At 44.5% G+C, this 26,008-nt stretch overlaps 1 protein-coding gene across 1 annotated transcript; it reads right to left on the bottom strand.

Annotated features, from left to right (window-relative positions):
- Positions 1-4,519: 4,519 nt before the first annotated feature.
- On the bottom strand, positions 4,520-13,866 carry Aadacl3 (arylacetamide deacetylase like 3). Its single transcript, XM_038332329.1, has 4 exons — positions 13,696-13,866; positions 6,583-6,799; positions 5,870-5,933; positions 4,520-5,294 (listed from the first exon to the last, which is right to left on the bottom strand). The coding sequence occupies exons 1-4, from the start codon at positions 13,864-13,866 to the stop codon at positions 4,520-4,522; spliced, it is 1,227 nt and encodes a 408-aa protein (XP_038188257.1).
- Between the last annotated feature and the right edge of the window lie 12,142 nt (positions 13,867-26,008).

The raw sequence follows: 26,008 nt of genomic DNA, 5'->3' as shown, positions 1-26,008 counted from the left end.
GGTGTTACTCGCCCTCAGCTACGCGAATCCAGAAATCCTCTCCCAAACACGCTCAGATAACTGCTTCTATAGTTACTCTAAATCTCACCAAGGTCAATCACTGGGTCTGGTGAGACGGCTCAGTGGGTAAAGTCCACTACTGCCAAGTCTACAAACCTGAGTTAAGATTGTCACAGTCTCCTAACTCAAATAAACAGTAGTTAGTGTTTGACCTCTGACAACCTTGCTTTTACCTCCAAAGCAAAGGACACCTGGATGTACATACCAACACACAGATACATACATAATTTAAAAAATAACAAATGAAACTAAGATAAATATCTTTACTAAATTAGATTTCTAAGATAAATTGTTGGCTGAAACAGCACAAGACAGACAACAGGTAGAGAATAATGTATTTTAGGTAATTGTGTTTGCCGAAATCATCTCTCAAAATAATATATATTTTCTATAGGTACATATGTAAATATAGAGAAGCAGGTTTTAAGAGATTTGTAATATCACATTTAAAAAAAAATCAAAGCAGCTGGGTGTGGTGGTGGTGGCAGGCCTTTAATCCCAGCCCTCAGGAGGCAGAAGCAGGTAGATCTCTGAGTTTGAAGCCACCCTGGTCTATAGAGTGAGTTCCAGTATAGCCATGGCTACACAGAGAAACCCTGTCTTGAAAAAAACAAAACAAAAATAAATAACTAAAATAAAAATCAAAGTGGGAGCCAGGCATAGTGGTGCACACAGAATCTGTTCCTAACACTCATGTTGGGCAGTTCACAAGTGCCTGTAACTCCAGTTCCAGGGGATGCGTGTCCTCCTCTGTGCCTGCCTCCAGACACTGAACTTGTGGTGCACATACACAGTTGCAGGAAAACATTGAGTCACGTAAAATTGAGCAAATTTTATTTTTTAAAGTAAAGGCTAGCCATATTTCCAATATTTTAAGGTTTTACATAAAAGGGAGATGTATTTTGTGAGTCACTAATGTAATTGGAAAGTATTTGGCTTTGGTACTGCGCCTAGGGCCTCCTACATGCTGAACAATGTTTGATCCACACCTTCTGTCATCAGGTAAATTTTATTTAAAGTCAGGAAATTGGGACATTCTGATTTCAGGAATACCAAGTTCTAAATTTTCTTCCCTCAGGAAGAGTTTGCATCTCCATCTCATTGAGGTTAGGTTTGGCCATGTTCCTGTTCTGGCCATGTGAGCGGAAGCCACATTTGTCTCTCAGAGCAGAAATTTGGATAGATGGGTGAGGATTACCATACTCTTTTCCTTTTTACCACAAAACCAAAGACATTTTGGCTAGAGCCTGCCCCTTACCCTATTGGGGTGGCTGCCGGTGGGAGTGGAACTCCTCTTTGACCTACAAAGGCCCTGCGATGTGATAGATTATTGCTGTCATAGCCCCAGGGACTGTGGAGCCATTAGCACAACCTGACCTATCTTTGCTAACCCTAAGGATAAGATGATCAAGCAAGCAGTTACTTGGAGCAGAGTTCAAGGGGACAAAGAGATGAGGGCCACGGAGTCTTCTTTTGTCACAGACAGTGGAGGCAAAGTGGGGTGAAGAGCAGCAGAGACACATCTGACTAGTTCTGATATGTTCCAAGTTTTCTCTCAATTGTCTGCTGGTCAGAGAAAGCACTGGGGTGGGCTTGGAATGTGGCTCAGCAGATCGAGTGCTAGCCTAGCATGCATGAAACCCCCGGTTGGAGTCCCAGCACTGTATGTATAACTTGAATATGGTAGTGCACACTCGCAATCTCTGCTCAGGCTAGGAGGACCAGAAACAAATTCAAGGCCGAGTTAGAACACATGAGACCCTGTCTGATGGGGAGAAAAAGCAATTTGGGATGCAGTTCTCGGTCCCTAATCAGATGGTTCTGGCCATGAGAAGGCAGGCAGGGCTTTCTAGAGAAGTACTTGGAATTTACTGAGAAAATGCTCTCAGTCCAAAGTGTCTAAAAAGTATGTGGGTCTCCACCTCCCCTAAGAGCTCTCAGCTGGCCACCTTAGTAGTGAATCCAAGAAGGCTCTTATACTGGGCAAAGCTGGTCTCGGAGACAGCTGTAGTCAAGAAAGCAGAGGACCCAGAGAGTGAAAATACTCAATGATTTCAGCCTTAGTCAAGCCAGATCATATCTGTCACCTGTGTATGAGGAGTGACTCAAGATGACAGGCCTGGTGTCGCCGTTATTTTAATGAATAATAACAAAGAAAAGAACTTCATTTCTTGGCTAGTAAGCCAGGGGGTGCAAACAAGAGTTCTCTTGTCAGGCTATGGTATACAGTGAGGTATACACATATACATATTTATTTTGGAATATTGTTTTAAAATGTGTCACATTCGTTTATGCTGTGGAACATTTGAGGACTTATGCAAAGATGTGTTGTATTCTTTTATGTTGTATTTGCTTAATTAACTCTGTGAAGTTGTGTTACTTTACCTGTCTGAAACACCTGACTGGTCCAATAAAGAGCTGAATGACCAAATAGCTGGGCAGAAAGAGAGAAATAGTTGGGGCTGGCAGGCAGAGAGAATAAATAGGAAGAGAAATCTGAGTTCAAAGATCGAGGGGCGAGAAAAGAAGGGGCCAGCCACACACAGCCACATAGCCAGACAGCCAGACATGGAATAAGAAGGAAAGAAAAGATATACAGAAACAGAGAAAGGTAAAAGCCCAGAAGTAAAAGGTAGATGGGATAATTTAAGAAAAGTTGGCAAGAAACAAGCCAAGCTAATGCCGAGCATTTATGAGAAAGAAAGTCACTCTGTGATTTATTTGGGAGCTGGGTGCTGGGCCTCCCAAAGAACCAAATACTCAAAACCAGCCAACTACATATATTCTACTCCAAGGATAGCATAGACTTTGGACTGTGCAGTCATACAAACGAAGTCTATTTCTTTGTTTGTAACCATGGCACACAGCTCAAGAAAACCAGTAAATCAATAAATAGCTTTGAAATTTTTGTTGAGTCAGCTGAGGAAAATGGATATGCCCATATGAAGATAACTCTTAAAGAACTTAGTAGGGAATCATTAGGGGTACCACATAGAAAGATGAAGACATCAGCATGGGGTGGATAAGGGCAGAAATAAGAGAGGGTAAGCTAGTGCTCTTATCTTAAAATCCCTCCATCAGGCCACACCTGATTTATACCTGAGATTCACAGCTACATATGTCAATCCATTTTTTTAAAGATTTATTTATTTATTATGTACACAACATTCTGCCTTGATGTATGCCCGCACGCCAGAGGAGGGCGCCAGATCTCAGTACAGATGGTTGTGAGCCACCATGTGGTTGCTGGGAATTGAACTCAGGACCTCTGGAAGAACAGCCAGTGCTCTTAACCTCTGAGCCATCCCTCCAGCTCATGCCAATCCATTTTATGGCTACCTGGGGCAATATTTGTTGATTCTTTGTCTTAGAACAAATAGTTCACACTAACACATCTATTCTCTTGGCTCTCTTTAGAATTCCTTCTGTGAATGGGGTCTGAGTTTGGTTGAACTCAGCTTCCTTCTGGTATTAGTATTTATTATACTACTTTAGGGCCATTTGTTGGGAATTCAACTCTGATACCCAGAACTTCTAAGTTCTCCCAGGCATACAACTCTGACTGTCTTTATCCATCTTTATAGAAGAGCCATGTTGATGTAGGATGTCCTTCTGTATGCTGTGAATATGTGTCTCTCTCATTGGTTGATGAATAAAGCTGATTTGACCAGTGACCAGGCAGAATGGAGCCAGGTGGGAAATCCAAAGATACAGAGAGAAAGAAGGCAGAGTCAGGCATACACCATGTAGCAGCTGAAGGAACACCATGCCATGGTATCACTGGTAAGCCATGGCCATGTGGAAATACACGGATTAGTAGAGATGGGTTAATTTAATTGTGAGTGCTACTCAGTAATATGCCTAAGCCACTGGCCAAACAATTACAATTAATATTGAGCCTCTGAGTGGTTATCTTATAAGCGGTTACAAGAACTGGTGGGCAGAGAGAAACGGTTCTACTGGGCCCAGACGAGGAGAAAAGTCTCCATTTATACCATGTACCATGGAGAATCTATCCATTGTCTCATAGCTTTCAGTTCAAGCAAGTTGGGCACCCAGAAAGTGTCACCACCACCACCGACCACCATCCACCCAACAGAATTGGGCATCAGAGTTCTACATCCTGAGCCACACTGACAAAGCTCAATGAGACTGTACACAACACACCTGTTTTCTTCCAGGTCAAGCCTACCAGATACACCTATCATACAGTCTCAATCAGCCTAGACAGCCTGACTTCTAGCTAAGGGGATTCTGGACAAGCTTCATGCACAGATTCAGTCTCTCAAATGGATGCTGAAGATGGTCAGCTCAGACTTTCCCCAAGAGTGAACAAGGACATAGAGTCTCACTGCATTCTCCCCAGGCTGTTTCTTTTCTATTCATCATAAAGAGCATACATTGTACTCTTCTAGGACCCAGACTAGGTTGGTGGAGCCACCATAGGAAGGGATGAGGGTCACAACTTTCTAATAAACTGGATAACCACATCCATAATTCTTGAGGAGCAAGGGAAAGTCAAGAAGCCAAAGTCAAGGGTATTAAGCACTCCATGGAAACCATCCTCCATGTGATGCCATGTCACAGGCACCCCCAGATCTTCCAGCCTCTTCTTGTATAGGAGGGAATGGTCCCGAAGAAGGTCATACTCACAGCTCACAATGCAGGTTTCTGGGAGCCGAGACACTATGTCATCTTCTGCGATGAGGGGAGAGCATACTGAGTTCAGTGTGAGGTTTATCTCCTGGTAAGCGTCTTCATTCACAGGTCCTGGGGGTATGTATTGGTAGCCTCGCTTCTTAAACCTCTCTGGGATGTTTTCTGAGCCCAACCACTTTCTGTATTTCTCCCAGACTTCCGGTGGCAAATGGGTACCATTCTTGATGGCATTTTTCCAGGAAGTCCTCAAGTCTAAGTGACAACACCAACAGTAAAAGGCCAGATTCCAAGATAGTAGTGGAATGTTGGCATTCTGTTGATAAGAAGGGCCCCGAAAATCTATGCTTTGCAGTGAAGAGTAGATCAAAATCTGAGCCCGGATCCGGGGAAGATCTGCTTGCTTCAGAAATTCTTGACAAACCACAGTGGCTGCGTTTCCTCCCACGCTGTCACCACAGACCACAACCCGAGCGGGGTCCACTCCATACACCTGCAACGACTTCAGAAACTGGGTGGTGGCTGCTATACAGTCGTCTTTCATCACTGGGTACTTGTACTTGGGAGACTTTCTGTATCTGAAGTGGAATCAAGGACCAGAGATTATGTTCGATGCCCAGTCAAACCCAAAGGACCCTTGTCTAACATCTCGTATCTCAAATCCATCTTTGACACCTGAACGGGAGGAGATAGGCAAGGACCCAAACACACAGTAGACATAAAGCCTTCATGCCTGCCACTCGGGCTCAGAGGAGGCAATTACACTTGAAAATGGATGCTGATATTGTTCGGATGTTCCAGTGGGTATGCAGGGCACTGCTGACTTTAGGTAGAGGAGATGCCATGTCTGCTATGGGCAGGGCTGTTAGACCTAAGGAACTCTTCGAGCCAAAATCAAAGTGCCATCCCCATTCCCACCAGCCTCCAAAAGACAGGGTAAAATAATGCCTTTATCCACAAATATGTCATGCACCAAGGCAGGGGATCCAGTCCACCGTCCCTCCTCTGTTCCTTGCTTCTCCTTACTGGGCCCTCACAGCCCAGCCCTCCCCTATTCTCCTCTCCAGTTCCATCTGCTCAGGTTCAAACTCCAGACACTGTCACTCCAAACCAGGGCTGTCTGCTTTATGTGTTCCATTAGCCCCTTTCTCACCCAACTGCCAAAACAACAGAGTCGCAGTCCTTGGACAAACGTAAGCATATGTTGTGGTGCGTTCCTGTAAAACAAATCAAACGTCACATGTATTAGGACATTTTCCTCTCTTCAGCCCTGTGGCCATTCTCCTCTTGTTAACAGAGTGCCTGAGTTAGCTGAGTAAGCCATAAAATAACCTCTGACTGTTGAGTAAATATCCTTCCAACTTCTCACTGTTGTGCTTCTGTGGGCTGCGAGGACAGCATTCTCCAAGACGCCCATGATCCACTGCGCTTCACCACTTAGCAAAAGTGGACAGATCGCAGTGGCACAGTGTGTGAGAGTGGTATCCTCACATCAATTTAGGAAGAGGTCAGACCATTGCAGAGTGTACCACCAAAGTGATCTGTGCCTACTAATTGTCCTGGGTTTTCTCGGTCATAACATTAAACCATCTACCAGGGAGAATGAGCATCCTTTCTTTCAGATTTATTTTACTTTTCCTGTTGTAGATGTGTTGTACACACATGTGTGAAGGTGTGTGACAGGCAGTTGTATGATGTCACAGATGGGTGTTAGGAACCAAACTCCGGTCCTTTGGAAGAGCCGCAAGTGCTCTTAACTACTGAGCCATCTCTCCAGCTCCCACAAGGTGACCATTCTTTCAAGCCCACTTAGCAGGATGACAAGGGCCTTAAAGAAGCCAGAAAAAAAAAAAAAACCTTTCTTACTTAAGCTCCCTAGGATGGTTCCACCACCGTGGAAGAAGATGATGCCAGGCCTGAGAGCAGAGGAGCATTCCTTAGGCTGGTATAGTTTCACAGGGATCGTCCCAAAGTGAAGATCCGTGACCGCAACATCAGGATCTCTCTTGAGTGGCTTCAGATCATGCACAAAACTGGCAAACTGGGGTGCATAACACAGTCCCAGCTTCTCAAAAATCATCCCCTGTCAGAGAGAGACGAGACAATGGCTTAAGATTAGGCATCAGTCATTTTACATGCAGCCTGGAGCCGGTCAGACACACCTACCCTCCCCAGGATCAGACTGGACCACAGACATGCATTTCCGCTCTCTCTCAGCCTCCTCGTGAGGCATCTGCAGTTAAAGCCACACCTACCCAGGCCCACGTGGCTCCATCACCAGACCCACGCCTCTCAATCACACTCTTCCTAGACACTTTACCTGCCAGACAGGACAAACTAGGCTTCTGGCTAATCCATGAGGCTCCCTTTTGAAGATTCCTGCTCTGCCTGGGGTCTGGGTGTGGTCTTCTCTCCAGGGAAGACAGCCTGGATCTCCCAAATATGTATTGCTATGGAGATGATGTTTTTGAAGAGAAAGAAAGAGGTGTTTTCTAGTCTTTCCAGGGCATTTACTGAAATCTTTCTGGAAAACACATAACGTGAAAGGCTTTTCTCTTTAGGAAAATTAAGAATGAGGGTAGAAGTGGGAAGGTGTATGTGTTTGACCACATGGTCAGGGATGTCAACGCCGGTGCTGGCAAATGAGGCTTCTTCGGGTTATTGTGTTATCTTTGAGATCAAGGTAAATGTTTCCAAAAGAAATATGAATATTAATAAAGAACAACATTCTTCTATCGCCATAGACCAGTGTCTCATTCTACCGTCACCAGAGAAGCTTCCTCCTGCAGGAGGTGGGAATAAATACAGAGACCAACAACTGGAGAATATGCAGAAAGTGGGAGACCTTGGAACACTCTGTTCTAAATGGGATGTCTCCATCAAAGCCCTCTCCCTTTGGGAGGGCTTGGGAGGAAGAGGTAAGAGCTGGTGGGGATAGCTAATGCCATCTTCCAGAAACCGTGTCTTCCAGGCAGATCAGGACTGGCACATATATGAACTCACATAGGCTGTAGCAGCATGCACAAGATCCAAGCTAGGTAGGGTCCCAGTGCTGAGAGAGGAAGTGGACACCAGCTCCATCCTTAACCAAGACACTATCTCCAATTGACAACCACTTGAAAAAGAAAAGAGTTTTCTCTAATGGAGCCTCTTTGGATATACACACCTTACTTAAGGTCAGTCCATACCCAGAAGTAGATGGGCAACACAAAATAACTCAATGATGTTTTTAGAAATGTTTTGTCTCATAATGCTTTTGGAGGGGGGGGGGCTTTAAAAACAAACAAACAAAAAAAAACCCAACTTTGCTTGTATTTTGATTATCTATTATGGTTTTCATTTTGTATTTATGTGTGTGTGTTTGTGTATGTTTCTCTTGCTTTTTCTTTTTTATTCCTCCTGCTTTTTCTTTGTTTTTACCCCTTCCTATTTTTCTTTTTCTTTTTCTTTCTTTCTTTTTTTTTTGGTTTTTCGAGACAGGGTTTCTCTGCAGCTTTAGAGCCTGTCCTGGAGCTAGCTCTTGTAGACCAGGCTGGTCTCGAACTCACAGAGATCCACCTGCCTCTGCCTCCCAAGTGCTGGGATTAAAGGCGTGCGCCACCACCGCCTGGCTTTTCTTTTTCTTTATTTCTTTTATTTTCTTTTTTTCAGGCAGGGTTTCTCTGTGTAGCCTTAGCTGTCCTGGAACTTGCTTTGTAGACCAGACTGGTCTCCAACTCAGAGATCCCAGCTTCCCAAGTGCTGGGATTTAAGGTGTGCACCACCACCGCCCGGCTTCCATCTGTTTTCCTATTTGCTTTTATTCTGGTTTGTTTGTTCTTCATTGGCCTGTTTGTTTTCTAAAGAAAGAGAGAAAGGAGGCATGGAGTCAAATGGGTGGGGAAATAGGGAGAATCTGAGAGGAGATGAGGGAGAGGAAACCATGAATGGAATATGCTGTATGAAAAATTATTTTCAAACAAATAAATAAGCAGGTACTCCCTGGATCTTTCCAGTAGTTTCTAGTCCTAAGATTAAAGCCTGTGGACTCACCTCAGAACATTATTTTCATTTTGGTATGTATAGTGTGTTGGGTATATGTGGTGTATGTATTTACTAACATAGGTATATGCACATCTGTGTGTGTATGAGGAGACCAGAGGTCAACACTAGGTGTCTTTCCTCGACTGCATCATCTTTATTTATTTAATGATTTATTATTTTAGTGTATTTATTTATTTGTGGGTGTATGTGTGGGTACACAACAGCCACAGTACATACACAGAGATCAGAGGACAGCTTGGTGGAGTCTGTTCTGTCTTCCACCATGTGGGACCCAGGGATAGAACTCGGGCCATCAGGGTGGTGCCAACTGACATTAGCCACCGTACCATCTCACAGACCCATCTAGTTTATTTTTTGAGGCAGGGTCCCTTACTGATCTCATCAGTAGGACTAGGTAGGCTGGCCAATGAACTTCAAGGATTCTCCTGTCTCTGTGCCTCCCTCCGTTCCCCGGGCACAGGCTTAAACCATCATGCCAGGTCTGTGGTTGGCTTCTCATGATCTGAACTCAAGTCCCCGTGCTTGGGCAGTGGGCACAGTACAGGCTGCACCATCTTCCCAGTGCCACAGAACGTTCTTTAAAAATATATCATAAATACAAGAAATTCATCCAGGAAGGCAGTTTCATCTGCATGGAGCCATCAGACAAATAATGTGCATGCTGTAATGATGCACACACACGAACACATGCACACACATGAACATGCCGTCGGACAGCACCCTAGTCTCAAAGGGATAAGGCCACCACTTTCTGTAGCACATAAAATAATTCCTCGGTCAAAACATTTATGATTCCTCTTATGAGAGAATTACAGTTCTGCCCTGGAGACCGTGTTCTGTTAACCTCCAGGCTCCTAACCCCCGATGGCAGGAGATGCTGCAGAGATTAGCAGTGAAAAGGTAGTAATCTGTATCCTTACTCATCAAAGCGATGGGCCACTTGCATTGTGACCCTTGAGTAAGCAAGCCCATGTCTCCCCCTCTGCCTTGCTGTGCTTTCCTCCTGGGTCGGGCCCCTGTATGAAACCCTTTGCAGCTAGAGTCCTTTTGGCCAGCCCCTGCCCTCTGCTACCATGGACTGCAAGCTCCCTGGAGGGAGATTCTGCCTCTTTTATTTCCCCCACCTATCTCTGGGCTCAGATCCTGGGCCGGGACACACAGCGGTTGCTTAACACACCATTGCAGAAAGAATCAACAGTAACAGCGGGTGATGTGTAAGCAGGGCTTACTCTAGCCCAGATGTTGCAATATGCCCTCTGGATAGCTCAACTCCGGGATCCTTGAGAAATGTCAGGCTGTAGGGGCTGCTATGATTCCCTGTTTAGCACACAGGGAAACTGAGTCATGGTAACTAGGAACCTGGACTGTAGACTACAAAAGAAAATGACAGAGAGAAAATAATAGATTCCAGTCTGGCCACGTGTAAAAGCAGGCCCAGGGTACTGTTTGTGTAAATGTGCCGGTACATTACACTTGACAGAATGGTCTCCAGTTGCATCAATTTTCTAAAAAATACTCCCTCTCTCTTTAGGGCTTGAGTAAAACTCTATTGTGTCTGAGTGTGGTGGTGCATACCTTTAATCCCAACACGCAAGAGACAGACACAGACAGACATCTCTGCCGTTTAAGGCAAGCCTGGCCTATATAGGGAGGCCTGTCTCATTTCTTTACATTGTGTATTTTCTCCTGTGCATTCTCTTCATCCATTCACCTCTTGATCGGTGTCTAGGATGGTTCAGTTCCTGCCTGTTGTGACTAGAGTGGTAACGAACATGGATGTGCAAATGTCTGTGTGGTAGGAGATAGGGTCCTCAGGGTGTTAGAGTAAGTGAGGTGACCCAGATTCAGAAGGACAGAAACCATGCTCTCTCTCATATCTGGATCCTACCTAGTCATTTTTATGCGCGTGTGTAGAAATGGTTGAGAGTGTAGCTGTGAGCTAGAAATAAGAAGGGGGCCATGAGAAGGGAGAAACACATACCCATAACGTAAACGAATTGTAATGTCTTTAAAAAGTGTATTCTAGATGGGATCATCCTTGGGATGATTGGGAATTTCTCTAATGCCAGGTTTCTTGCTAGCTCCATCATGGCTCCCTCAATCAAAATATCTCTTTCTTTGTTCTCATCTCTGTCCTTCCTCCATCTCAACTACCCCGTTCCCTCAAGCACTCCTCCCTGCTTCCCTTCTCCCTTACTCTTCCCCTTCTGCCCTCCCTTTCCCTCGACCCCCATGCTCCCAATTTTATCAGGTGATCTTGTCTATTTATCCTTTCCAGGAAGATCTATGTATGTTTTTCTTAGGGTTCACCTTGTTCCTCAGCTTCTCTAAGATCATGAACTTTAGGCTCAATATCCTTTGCTTTACATATCCACTTATGAGTTAGTACATACTATATTCATCTTTCTGGGTCTGGGTTACCTCACTCAGGATTTTTTTCTAGTTCCATCCATTTGCATGCAAATTCCAAGCCCTAAGTAATAGAGGAAAGGGTGCCCGAACTGGCTTTACTCTGAAGTCAGACTGATGACTATCTTAAATATTACCATAGAACCTTCATCCAGCAACTGATGGAAACAGAGGCAGAGACCCGCAGCAGAACACTGGGCTAAGCTCCAAAAGTCCAGTTGAAGAGTGGGAAGAGTAAGAATATGAGCAAAGAGGTCAAGACCATCATGGGTACACCCACTGAAACAATCTACCTGAGCTAATGGGAGCTCATCAACTACAGCATAGGTTCAAACTAGTCCCTCTGAATGTGGGTAACAGTTGTATGGCTGGGCAGACTGCAGGGCCACTGGAAGTGACACCAGAATTTATCCCTACTGCTTGTACTGGCTTTTTGGGAACCTATTCTCTTTGGATGGATACCTTGCTCAGCCTAGGTATTGTAGGGAGGGCTTTGAACATTCTCCAAAGCAAAGTGCCTTACCCTATCTGAAGAGTGGATAGGGAGTGTGGTAGGGGGTAGGCGGAGGGAGGAAGGGAAGGAGTGGAAACTGGGATTGGTATGTAAAATGAAAAAAGTTTGTTTTCTTTTGTTTTTAAAGGTATATTCTATGGTTCTGCTCATGTCTTGAGCTAATTTACTAATTTACTTTCTGTTTTCTTGCTTTTGTTGTTTGCTGACTCTAACTAGCAGGTCTGTAGTTATTGGAGCCCAAAAACTCATCCCTACCTTCAGAGCTTCACAAATTACCCAGGACTAATAAAAAAAGAGAGATTGGCCTTTCCTTCTGTGTTTAACTGGGTACCATACTTTGCACAATTCCATGTTTCTCAGTCTTTCATTTGGAAATGGTCCCAGGGTGATGCTATTTATAGGTGATAGAGCCTTTGGAAAGAAGGCTGTGTGAGGTCCTGAGGTCACTGGGGATATAGACCACTGGGGGAAGGTACAGGATACGGTCAAAATCTACAAAATGGGAAAATATCTTCATCAACCCCACATCAGACAGAGGGCTGATCTCCAAAATATACAAAGAACTCAAGAAATTGGTCAACAAAAGAACAAATAATCCAATTTAAAAATGGGGTATAGACCCAGACAGAGAACTCTCAACAGAGGAATCTAAAATGGCTGAAAGATACTTAAGGAAATACTCAACATCCTTAACCATCAGAGAAATGCAAATCAAAACAACTCTGAGATTCCATCTTATACCTATAAGAATGGCCAAGATCAAAAACACTGATGACAACTTATGCTGGAGAGGTTGTGGGCTAATGGGAACACTCCTGCATTGCTGGTGGGAATGCAAATTGATACAGCTGCTTTCGATATCAGTATAGCAATTTCTCAGAAAATTAGGAAACAACCTACCTCAAGACCTGCAATACCACTTTTGGGTATATTCCCAAAGGATACTCAATCATACCTCAAGGGCATGTGCTCAACTATGTTCATAGGAGCATTGTTTGTCATAAAGAGAACCTGGAAACAACCTAAATGCCCCTCGACTGAATAGTGGATAAGGAAAATGTGGTACATTTACACGATGGAGTACTATATAGCAGAAAAAAAGACATCTTGAAATTTGCAGGCATATGGATGGATCTAGAAAACATCGTATTGAGTGAAGTAACCCAGACCCAGAAAGACAAATATAATGTACTCAGTCATAAGTGGCTTTTAGACATAAAGCAAAGAAAAAGCAACCTGCAATTCATAATCAGAGAGAACATAGACAACAAAGAGGATCCTAAGAGAGACATACGTGGATCTAATCTACATGGGAAGTAGATAAAGACAAGATCTCCTGAGTAAATTGGCAACATGGGAATCATGGGAGAAGGTTGAAGGGGAGGGGAGAGGAAGGGAGTGGAGCAGAGAAAAAAAATGTAGCTCAATAAAAACAATTTTTTAAAAAAGATCGAAGCCTAAGCTAGGCGGTCTGAAGGGAGTTTGAAGCTAACCTGGCCTACAGAGTAAGTTCCTGGACAGCTGAGACCACACAGAGAAATCCAGTCTCCAAAAAAAAAAAAAAAAAAAAAGAACAAAGTCTAATGACACATGTACTCTAAAATACACAGCAAAGCCCATTCCTTCGTATAAATACTAAATGACTTTTAAAGAACGGCACTGTGGGACCTCAGCCTTCTTCTTCCTTTTTTGTTCCTTGGGACATGAGAAGATTTTCTCAGCCATATACTCCTACTGGAATATACTCTCTTTCCCCAGGCTCAACACAGTGAAGCTAACATCACAAGCTACAACCTCAGAAAACAGGAGCCTAAATCAACCTTTTTGCATTGTAAACCCATTGTCTTGGGTATTTTGTTACAGTAATAGGAAGTTGACTGAGACATGAAGAATATTTACTTTCTCTTTACATACTTTGAATTATGTGTAGGATTGAAGCATCCAGTATCTGCTTTTTCCTCATTTCTGTCCTCAGTCCTCAGGCAAAAGAGGCAAGCAAAACATAAACTCACCCATGTCATTGTCAGATGTAAAAGGCAGCTGAGGATCCTCAGCCTCACAGGATGAGTGATGCCTTCAGGGATGTGTTCAGTCCAAAACTGTATACAGATCACCCACAGCAGAACTCCCAGCGAGAACGTAGCAACAGCGGCTACAAAGAGTGTCAGGGCCAGAACCACCATGCTGCTTCTGCTTCAGAGGAGGCCAAGTGTTGTTTGTGCCTGTCACAGGCCCTGGAAGATGCAGTGCAACCCAGTAGGCCTCTTATACATCACCGGCTTCTTTCCCCTCTTCCCTGCTTCTTGTAAACACCAGCCCACAGTCCAAACTTGGAGTCACTGATGCAGAGGAGGGTGTGGTTCTAGATGAGCGGCTGTGCAGAGGAGAAAGTGGCTCCTATCTGTTCATTCATTTGGAAAGAGATCTCAAGCGCTCCCATTTAAATCCTGGCATTGCTACTAGACATTGCATTGGGTAAGCCACAGAGTTACCGTAGTCATAGACAATTCCTCAAACGTCATCGCCCACACCTGATTCTAGTCTTGCCACACTTACTATTCCTTAGCTGGATGAGGGCCTTTGCACTTGCTGTTTCTCTGTGCAGCAACTCCTGCCCCCGACCCCCCCTCCTCCCCGACACACAATAAATGCCATCTGGGCTCTATCCTTCCTATCCTGCCTTTTGCTGCTCAAATGTCACTTTCTGTCTAGCTAGCTATTTAAAACAGTAATACTTCACTACCGACAGCCCTGTGGCCCTTTGGCACTGCTCTGTTTAATTCTCATCTGTGGCTTTTGTTATCACTCAGGATGCCAGTCCCTTGCCTGTAGAACACACATTGTGAATGCAGAAATGTTATATTGTTGCTGTTTTAAGATTTATTTATTTTTACTCTTATGTTACGGGTATCTTGCCTGAATGTACGTCTGTCTGTGCACCATGCCTGCTGGTGCCCTGGATGTCATAAGAAGGTGTCAGATCCACTGGAATAGAGTTACAGATGGTTGTGAGCTACCATGTGGGTGCTGGAAATTGAATCCGGGTCCTCTTTGTGAGCAACCAATGCTCTGCATCACAGAGCCATCTCTCTAGCCCCCAACGTTGTGGTTTTGTGTCTAGAGGCTGGGTTAGGGTCTGGTTCTCTGTCAGGCCTATGCAGAGCTACACCAAATGGAAGGATTGATGAACAGGTTTTTCCTCTCCATTGTAAAACAGAGAAGCTTAAGTATGCTTGCTTTCTAGGTCAGGTCAGATGCTAAGGCAGTTTTTACAACCTTTCCTTGCAAGGAGGTTCTATATAATCATAGCAATGGGGACATGGCCCCTGTCTCCTGTCTCCCTGTGATGGTTGGCTTTAATCGTCAAATTAACACAATCCCGAATCAACTGGGAAGAAAGTCTCCATGAGGGATCATCCACATTAGATTGGCCTGCGGTCATACCTGTGGGGGGTGGTCTTAAATAAATTGCTTGATGTGAGAAAGACCCAGGCCACTGTGGGCAGCACCAATTCCTAAGCCAGGGTCTCTGAACTGTGTAAGAGCAGAAAAAATGGAGATGAGCACACGCAAGCAGGCAGTCGAGAATGCATGCATTAAGTTTTCTCTCTGGTCTCGCCTGCAGGTGTGATGTGACTAGCTGTTTGAAGAGTCTGCCTCGATTTCCCCACAGTGATGGACTGTAAGCCGAAGTAAGCCCTTTTCTTCCCTAAATTGCTTTTCATCAGTGTGTTTTATTATAGCCACAGAAATGAAGCTAGAACATTCTCCAACCTGGTGATGAAGCAGAAACTTTCAAACAAAGGGATTTTGCCTCTCAAGAGTCAGCGGGACGGGGGATGGAGAGATGACTCAGTGGTTAAGAGCACTGGCTGTTCTTCCAGAGGTCCTGAGTTCAATTCCCAGCAACCACATGGTGGCTCACAACCTTCTATGATAAGATTTGGTGCCCTCTTCTGGCCTGCAGGCAGAACAACTGTATACAAAAAATAAATAAATAAATCTTAAGGTGGGGGGGAGAGTCAGCGGGACAATGCCTGGAGACACTGTGGATGACAGATGAGCTGGGTATCAGCAGCTCAGAGACAGGCGCCAGAGATGTGCTAAGCATCTCTACACTTAAGTTGGCCCCTGCCACGCAGAAGTGTCTGGTTTAGCATATCAACACACCTGTGTCAGGGGCGCTTGGATTGGAATGTTGGGTCTGCTCCGTGCCAAGCATTCTAACAAGGGGCAAGTTACTGACAGTTTCTCAACCTTTCCTCAGGGGAACACATCATCAGATGCAAAGCATCAGTATGAATGTGCCGTGCCACAGACTCAACAGGTGGCAGCGACAAAAACAATGACCAACACACTTCCTCCATGTTCTCCATTCATATCCCTCGTGCACCCACAAGAATGCAGTGCCCTGGCCCCTGTGAAAGAGATGGAACGAGGGATGCAGCCTGACCAGTGGGGTGTGAGTGGGGATGCTGGAGCCCCTGCCTAGGCATGGAGGGTCTACACAGTCCTCCAATGCCTGGCTGTAGAGCATCTACAGAGTGTTGGGATCTTTCTGGAAAGGAAGGGCTCCTGATTGCCTTCTCAGGTCACAGCCCTGTGGTAAGCTTGGCGAGGAGTGGTACGGGGTGGTATGGGAAGAAAACTGAGAGGGCGCATTTTTGCAAGATATTGTGGGAACATTACATAAAGGTGCAGAGATGCAAGGTTGCTTGTTCTGGCAGGCCACCTTTCACCGTGGCTGTTTCAGCAACAGCTGGCATCAGCCATACTAGATTCTAAATCCAGTTTAACGATAAGCCACTCTTGTAGATTTCTTTCTGATTTTATCCCTCGTGTACGTTTTACTCTGGATTCTACCCAAAGCTGTCGGTTCTGATAGTTAACCTGTAAGTTCCCCCACCCTCCCTTCCACACCTCCAGCCCTAGTGTGAGAAGAGCTGCTGCGGGGAAAGTTCATTGCTCGTGGTCTTCCCAGCTTCTGTGTGGAAAACAGCTCTGGGAAGATGGCAGTCTTCTCTCTTTCTCTCTCTGCCTGCCTGTCTGACTCCCCTTCTCCGTCTCTTCCCTCAGTTTATTCATCTGTAAAATAAAGTCTGAGTTTTTTTTTTCTCCCCCTCTGTGTCAAGCCCTGGGCCAAATCCTTTGCATATGTTAAGGTGTGATGGTGCATTCCCACATATTCAGGTTTAACTTGTTGGTACATAAATCAGGGCTCAGTCACCCTTGACACTGTTTCAGAGCTCTGCTGCTTCTAATTCACTGGCATTAAAGCCAAATATTGGTCTTTTGTGAACTCACCTGTGTTGGCTAGTTGTTTGTCAACTCGACACAAACTTGAATCAGGTGGGAAGAGAGACTTTCAATGGAGAAAATGCCACCATAAGATTTGCCTGTAGGCAAGTCCATAGTACTTTTTATAGATTGATGATTGATGTTGGAATACCAATTCCCCTGTGGACCATGCCACCCCTGGGCAGGTGGCACAGAGCTGTACAAGAAAACAAACTGAGCAAGTCAGGAGGATCAGATCAATAAACATTTATTCTCCATGGCTTCTGCTTTAGTTCCTGGATCCAGGTTCCTGCCTTGAGTTTCTGGACCAACTTCCCCCAGTGATGGGCTGTGACCTGAGAGTGGTAAGCTGGAACAAGCCCTTTCCTCCTCAAGTTGTTTTGGGGCATGGTATTTCAGGACAGCAATAGAAATGCTAACTAAGACATCCCCTCTTTGGAACAGCTAGGCATAACATCCCTGGCTCACTCTACTGACCTCCACACCCAACATGGATGTCAAAGAAAAGTTGGGGTGGCCAATTTGACGTAGGGTGGCACTAGATTCATACCTACATATATAACCCATCACTTAGAACTCCTTCCTGTAAGGCTGGAGAGACAGTTCAATCCATAAAATGTTTTCATGCAAGCATGGGGACCTGAGTTTAGATTCCCAACATCTCTATGTGAAAAGCCAATTATAGCAGTCCACACCTGCAGTCCTCAGCATTGGAATGGGCAGGGGACTCCTGAAGCTTGCTGGCTTGCTAGTCTGGCTGAAGAGGTAAAAGACCAGGTTCAGTGAAAGACCCATCTCAAAAAATGAGATGGAGATCTGTCAAGACAGATCAGTAGATAAGAGTTTGTCACCATGCTTGGTAACCTGAGTCTGATACCTGAGACCCACTATGTGGAAGGAGAGAACTGACTTCCACAAGTTGTTCTCTGATTTCCACAGGTATGTTCTCTCTCTCTCTCTCTCTCTCTCTCTCTCTCTCTCTCTCTCTCTCTCTCTCACACACACACACACACACACACACACAGTAACTAATTTAAAAGTGGCTAGAGTGATGGCTTAGTCGTTGAGAGTGTGCACTGCTGTTGCTGAACACCCAAGTTCAGTTCTCAGTAACCATGGGGGCAATTCACAATTACCTGTGACTCCAGCTTCTGGGAATCTAACCTCTTCCTCTGACATCTGCCGGGTACATACACATGAACAACATGTACATATGCACAAAAAATAAATCTCAAAAATTAAGAAAAACATAAGATAAAGAAGTGATTGAAGAAGATACACATTAACCTCTGATCCTACACATACAGATACATACATACACACACACACACACACACATGCATGCACGCACGCACATGCACCTAAACACACGCGCATGCGGCTACTCACTGAATAACTCCTGTATGAATAATGTTCTGGACTTGAATAAAGGTTTTCATTTAAATTTTGCTTATTATCGTATGTGTGTGTGTTTGTGTGTGTATCCATATGTGTGTGTGTGTGTGTGTGTGAGAGAGAGAGAGAGAGAGAGGAGAGAGAGAGAGAGGAGAGAGAGGAGGCAGAGATGTAGAATCAGGGGACAATTTTTGAATCAGTTGTCTTCTTCTGCCATGTGGTTTGTGACCAACTCAGGCTGTTAGCCTTGTGCAGCAAGCCTGGCCATCTCTCTGGCCCCCAGTAAGGGCTCTGACCCACATGCACTCTTCTGATGTGGGACACAGAAGAAAGTAACTGACAAACTGCCAATATAGGTGTAACTGTCTTTGAAATTTCCTGCTTCATGGAAATGTCTGCTAAATACTATGGGCCTATAGGCTGAAGATGGATGCCCCAACGGTACAAAGAACTTTGGGTGTCTGTCCAGGCAGCAAGATGTCTCTATCATTTCTAGAGTTTTGGAAGTTGCTTATAATGTACTTCCTGTTTACTTAGGTAATATTATATCCTTTGGAGTCTTTGATGGGGTTGAAGAATTTATAGTTATATTTTCTTTAGTTATGATAAAAGATAGAGATAAATATTGTAACTGTAATTCTTGCTTGATACCTGCTTTTTTATATGTAATTTTACTATGTTAAAATTAAAGCTTTACTTTTTATTTAAACAGAAAAGGGGAAATGATGTGGGAGGTCTTTTTGTCTAAGTGTTGCTTTTATTGAATAAATGAATAAAGAAACTGCCTTGGCCTGTTGATAGGGCAGAACTTAGGTAGGTAGGAAAACTAAACCAAATGCTGGGAGAAAGAAGGACAGAGTCAGAGAGAAGCCATGGAGAGAGACGGATGGAACATTATCCGGTAAGCCACAGCCATGTGGCGATACATTAATAGAGATGGGTTAAGTTGCGATATAAGAGTTAGCCAATAAGAAGTTAGATCTAATGGGACAAGCAGTGATTTGGATAATATAGTTTCTGTGTGTTTATTTCGGGGCTAAGCGGCTGGTAGCCAACAAGGGCCCTCAAACACTCTTCTCCCAGTGAATTCAGCTGTTGGCTGCCTTCCTCTGATAGCTCTGCCAGGCATGCCACCCTCCTCTTTGAAACCTGTGGGCAATACTGTAATTCTGCTACTGCATGTGTTCTATTGAGTCACCCTCACGTGTCTCTTGTGAACAGCATCCTGAACCTGGCCTTCTGCCTAATCAGGTCTCTCCCAGCAAGTATCTTGATGAAGATGAGCCAGACACAAACCAGACAAGAATCACAAGGCTATCTGACCAAAGTTTCCCGCTACAGCTCAGACCCTCAGGCAGGATGGAGGCGGGTGCCATGGAAAACATTGTATCTGTGATAACAAGGTCTCTTGAGGATAGGACTTAGAGGCCAAGCCTTGTTCTAGACTCTTTGAGACTAGTTAGAAGAGAAACCACTACACATGTTCAGTTTCTCTGCTCTGTCTAGCATTTCAAGAGATTCAAGTCTTGTGCCCACTTTATGGATAAGAAAACTGAGCCTTGATAAAGCTAAACAGCTTTCAGAAAGTTAGAGAAACTCCTAAGTACTGGTCACAGGGGACTTCACAGGCAAGGGAGGCTCCTCCTGTACCCCCTTTTATGCAATGACAAGATTTCAGTTAACAAAGAAAACCCCTAGTGACCATATAGGTTTTAGCTGTCTGGTTTAAGGAGAAGCATGAGTCATCAGGACACACTCTAAGCAGGAACGGCCCATGGCTTGCTCAACAGGCAGATGGTTGCTAATCTATGTTGGGCCAAGGCTTGTTTCACAACAGAAAATCTTTTCTTATCTATGAAGACATACTGATCTAAAAATTGTTCCAAGGCGATTGGCTCAGAACATAAAGGCGCTGGCTGTGCAGTTCTGACATCCTGACTTATCTCTGGAACCCGTGTTAGAAGGAAAGAGCCACTCCAGAAAGTTATCCTCCGACCTTCACACATCAATCATGGTGTTCATACACTCACATTCACACACACAGAATACTAATAAATAAAGTTCCGTGTGTGAGGCACTGGGGTGTGTGACACTGAGGACCAACTCTGAGGCTTCCTATGCAAGTACTCTACCACTGACCCACACCCACAGCTCCCAGAGTATTCTTGCTTATTTATTTATTATTATTATTTTGTTGTTGTTGTTTTGGGTTTTTTTGTTTGTTTGGTTTTTTTTTGATATAGGGTGTTTCTCTGTAGCTTTGGGTGGTCTCTCCTGGACCTAGTTCTTATAGATCAGGCTGGCCTTGAACTCCCAGAAATCTATCTACCTCTGCCTTCCTAGTGCTGGGATTAAAGGCATGCACCACCACCCCCTGGCTGCTTTTTTTTTGATATGAGGTCTTTCTATGTAGCCTCAGCTGTTCTGGAGCCAGGCTAGCCTCAAACTCATAGAGATCCACCTGCCTCTGCTTCCGGAGTGATGGGATTAAAAGACAAAACAAAATCAATACCTCAAAAAAAGTCAATATTGGAAAAATAAATAATAATAAAACAGTGGAAGCTGGGCACGGTGCTCAAGCCTATAGAAACAGCACATGAGAAGTTGAGGCAAGAGGTCCACAAATTCAAGGCTATCCTGGGGCAAGATCAAATCTCAAGAAACAGAAAGGTTTAACAAAAGGAAGAAAAAAGCCAGTGCTAAGACTCACATTGGTGATGTTGTTGTTGTTCTTAAACTTTGTCTCTTTTGAGACAAGGACTCACAATGGTAGCTCAGGCTGGCCTGTGAAGCATTATGTGTTCCAGTCCAGGCTGGCTTCAAACTTGTGGCAATCCTTCTCCTTCAGCCAGTAAGTGCTGGGATTACAGATATGTGGCACAATTCTTCACTCGCTTTTGAATCTAAACCAGATTCACAACTTTATATTTTTTTCTTAAATAAAATTCTCAAAAATGAACTCAAACCAAACTGAAGCTAGAAGTGTGTGTGTATGTGTGTGTGCACACAGATGCATATGTATTTACACGAGATATTGTAACCTACTCTTGTCCTTCCCATACCAATGAATTTATCTGTGCAATTTTCAGTGTCTACAAAATAAATAGAATAGTCAATTACGTCATTTGTACTTGCCATAATTGACTTAATCAATTACTGTTAGATGTCTAGATTGTGTCTGATTTTCTTCTTCCATCTTTTGTAATAGTTACTGCGGTTGGAGAAAAAGAAAACCTAAGTGAGGATTGCTAAACTTAAAAAGAGAGACTACTTCCATATTTTAATACATAGAGATGTTATCTCTCAAAACAGCTGTGTCAACTTCTACCTCAATCCAGACTAGATCAGACGTGATCATTCCTGTACTCACAACACACTGAGCAGTACCATTAGTCCTTGATTTGTCCTTCAATTTACTGCGTAGTTAAGGATGACCTTGAACGCCTGCCTTCTTGCTCTGCCACCCAGTTGCTGGGATGGCAGAACCATGTTCAGTTTTGTCGGCTTGATTTAAATTTGTTTTCCTATTTATTTATCGAAAGCCAGCAGAGTCCACCTCTGCTGACTTCCTCCCAGGGCTGGATCAGTTGCATCAGCGTAGCAAAGGAATCTTGGGTAAGGACTCACACACTTGCGGTTCCAGTTGGGGCTCTTTATTGCTCTGCTTTAATTCTAATTTTCTTGCCCCAAATGTCTATAATTTCTTAGATATTTTTCTTAGATATAATTTCTAATTCTTTGTCTCAATTCTAATTCCAGGTCCAATTCTCTGTTACCAATCTCTGTTCCAACTCATTCTTGTTCTAATTCCTTGTCATTCTTCCTTCCTTTTCCTGCATTCTCTAGCCTTCTCTGTTCTGTACTCCTCCAGTCTTGTCCCCTTTGCGGTTACAAGCACAGCTGCATCTGGGAGGCAGTCCCTGCCACCTTTTAAAGGGGCCACTAAAGGTTACAGAGGGAAGAGAGTAAATCAATGAAAGATCTAAGGAAGAGGCAATGTATACGTGTACTATTTTACATTTCTTAATTGTGATTAATAGTATCTGGACATGATTAGTCAGGTGTTATTGATCTCTTGTAGGACTAAGATAGAACAAGGACAGACACCTGCAATACGGCTCTAATTCATCATAAATCTTTTTAGATCTAGCAAGGCTAGGCACCTGAAATTCCGCTCTCTGAATGTTCCCCCCTTTGAACACCCCACAAGGACTTCCATCTGGCCAAATCATACTGTCAGGGAGTTAATTATAGAGAACAGGCCTTTAAGGTTTTGTTTGTTTGTTTCTTTGTTTTTTTTTTTATTGTAGTGTAAGACAAAAGTTTAGACTGTCTTATTTTATTTGCCAGAATACACAGTTTGGTGGGGGGGGGGAGTCATCCTATTAACAGAACACAGGAAAAATATACCCAACATGAGGAATACACCACAGGAGAACATGTTATCACACAAGAGAATTAGAGACAGTATTTTTCACAGGCTGTGTCTGCGTGAATTTAACCTCCATCAGATATGTAACTCTCTGGTGGAATGGCCTTCTAAATGTCATCTGATCTACTGCATAATTTTGTGGATCCCATGGTTTATTTATTTATTAATGGTTTTTCGAGGCAGCATTTCTCAGTGTAGCCTTGGCTGTTCTGGAACTTGCTCAATAGACCAGGCTGTCCTCAAACTTGGGATCCTCCTGCCTCTGCCTCCCGAGTGCTGGGATTAAAGGCGTGCACCACCACCGCCCAGCTCTCTTTATTTTTCATGTTATGAGTATGGGCGTCCTGCCTGTTTGTATGTCTGTGCACCATGTATGGACAGTGCTCACAGAAGCCAGAAAGAGGGTGTGGATCTCAGCAACTGGAGTTACAGGTAGTTGTGAGGCACCAAGTGAGCAGTGCTGGGAATTGAACCTGGGTCCTCTGCAAGAACAATTGCTCTTAATTCCTGAGGAGGACACCGGGGGCTGTGGATAACGACACATCCTGCCTTCAGGATGTGCTTGCGCTTCTCCTGAGCTGCTGCCAGGGAAAAGTGGCCTCCACTTCTAGATCACTTCTGTACTTTGTAGGAAAGTTTCCAACAGGACGAAAATCACACCAAGAGAAATGTTGATGTCATTGTTGTCAGGATCAAAATGGAGTCCTTTGCGTCAACACTAACAAAATAAATAAAAGCAGGAGACAATAGAAGAAGGCTTTGCATACACTATTGCAGATTACCTGTTGGGCTGGCTTTGGGGACCCTATTCCTCATACTGGGTTGCCTTGCCCAGCCTTAATATAAGGTGAAGTGCTTAGTCTTACTACAACTTGATATGTCATGTTTTGTCAATGTCTATGGAAGGCCTGCCCTTTGCTGAGGAGAAATAGAAGAGGAATGGGTGGGGGGGATATGGTGGAGGCAGAGAAGAGGTTGGGGGAGGGACTGGGAGGAGAGGAGGGAGGGGAAACTGTGGTCTGGTTGTAAACTAACTAACTCTCCCAGAATCTCAACCTTGCCCAAAGGCCACCACATTTGATACACACACACAAACACACACACACACACACACACACACACACACACACCCCTGCAAAGATAACTGCCCACTATCTTTAAACCTTAACTGACATCACCCTTAATGTTGTCAAATTGTTGTTTCAAATTGTCTTTTGTAATCCTGCAGATCTGAGCTTTTAAAAATGTTTCCCCGACTCATCAAATAATCTCCAGTGCTTTATTTCCCCCTTTAGTGCTATTCTTAAATAAATAAAATCTCTCTCTCCCCCTCCCTCCAAAAAAAAAACAAAAAGAAAAGTCTGGGAACATTGTTCTACTCCCCTCCTCTACCCTCCCGTGCTTCTCCCTGTGCTCAAAAGAGTCAACCTTTGAGAGGCAGGATCTGGCATATGGACCACACACTAATTTTATCATGACATTTAGCATCCTTGAGGCTCAACCATGGCCTGAGGCCAAGAGTTCCTGCCTTACAGATTGTAGTGCATCTCATTGTGCTTACGTTTCATGACGTCTCCCTGAATTTCTAACCATATTCTCCCTTGTGCATTGTGTTGCTGTGTTCATCAAGCATTTACAAACTGATCACTTCAGGCATGGTTAGTAGTTTTTGCTCAGACTGTCATAAAACACTGGCTGAGAGGGTTAAACAGCAGAACCTCCGTCTCTGCCACTTCAGGGAGGTTGGAAGAGCAAAATCAATGTGGCAGCAAGATCGGCTCCTTCTGGGGGCTACAAGGGATGGATCCACTGCAGGCCTCTTGGCTTGGAGATGGCCGTTCTCACCCTGTGTTGTCCACCTCTTCATTTCTCTGTTTGGCTTTGTGTCCCAAATCCAGTCGACAGGGGCTTAATGGAACAGCCTTGCTAAGACCCCCATCTTTAAATAATGCCTCCTTTTGGGTATTTGGGGTTAGGACTTTAGATACAGATTAGGGATCAGGGGACAAGATTCAGCCCACAGCACAATATCCTTCACCACCGCTACTAAATAGTTCTTATCTTATGATATAATACTTCTTGCTTTGCACTCAATGGGTGCAAAGTCAGAAGTTAGGAAGCATTTAAGGTGAAGACTCCGTCAGTAAAAGGCTCTCTCAAAGAGGGATTCTGGACTCTCCGCATCTCTACTGTACTGTTCTGAAAGGGAGAAGTGGCTTTTCCTGGTGAGATCACGAGGGAAAGATACAAGCATGCGCAGGTGTCTGGGTGAACTGCCTGCCTGCTCCTCGCGGCCACAGGTGGAAGTGGGCAATGTCCAGAGCCACCTGGCACCAGTTCCTGGTGTCATTCAACAAGCCTATGCACACACCTGAGCTACACATTCTTCCCGCAGGCTGAATCAGAAAGAAGGTGATGTTACAGTCATGCGATCAGAGCCTGAGTGGGAAACAGATGGACACTCGGCTAGGATGCTCTGAGAAGATCGTCATACCGAACTATGTGGACACACCAGGGACAGGACAGCTGGGGACTGGAGGGGTCCACCCCACCCCTGGAAAAGGATCCCAGAAATGTGAAGAGCGCTTCTAGCAGGATCTGAGTATGATACGGTAACCTCTAGTCCAAGATGCCATTGGGCCATGCACAAGGCAATCTCACTGGACTTAATAACCAAGGCCAGCATCTCTCATTACTCTCCCACAATGCCCTGCTGCTGCTGCTGCTGCTGCTGCTGTACTCCTCGCTGCCCAGACCTTTCAGGGCGACAGAGGATAAAGAGACTTACAAATGAATCCAAGCGGCTTCCAAAGTGGTGGGGAAAGTAGAGGAAGGCAGAGGGCACACCTGAGGACGGAGGGACACAATCCAGCACTGAGATGCCCAATCAACAGCTCTTTATGCTTTGTGGTGCATCTAGTTAATGAGCTCATGTGGAGGAAGAGTGAGACCGAGCTGTATCAGTTCTCTGCCGCTGCTGTACTAAGTTACCACAAACTTAACTTCTTAATCCTTCTTCCATCCTGGAGGAATGAGTCCAAGCCCTCAGTGTGGAAGGGAAAGTACTTCCGGGCGCTCATAGTCAGATCCTTCTCTTTCCTAGCTTCAAGAGGCCGTCTCTGTTCCTTGTCTCACGATCTCGTCCCTGAATCCCTCTGTCACACGCTTTGGTCATTACCCCCGGCCCTCCCGTTGCCCTC

The sequence above is a fragment of the Arvicola amphibius genome, chromosome 6 (genome assembly GCF_903992535.2).
Source record: "Arvicola amphibius chromosome 6, mArvAmp1.2, whole genome shotgun sequence".
Classification (NCBI taxonomy): Eukaryota; Metazoa; Chordata; class Mammalia; order Rodentia; family Cricetidae; genus Arvicola; species Arvicola amphibius.
This window is presented reverse-complemented; position numbering and strand designations above follow the sequence as displayed.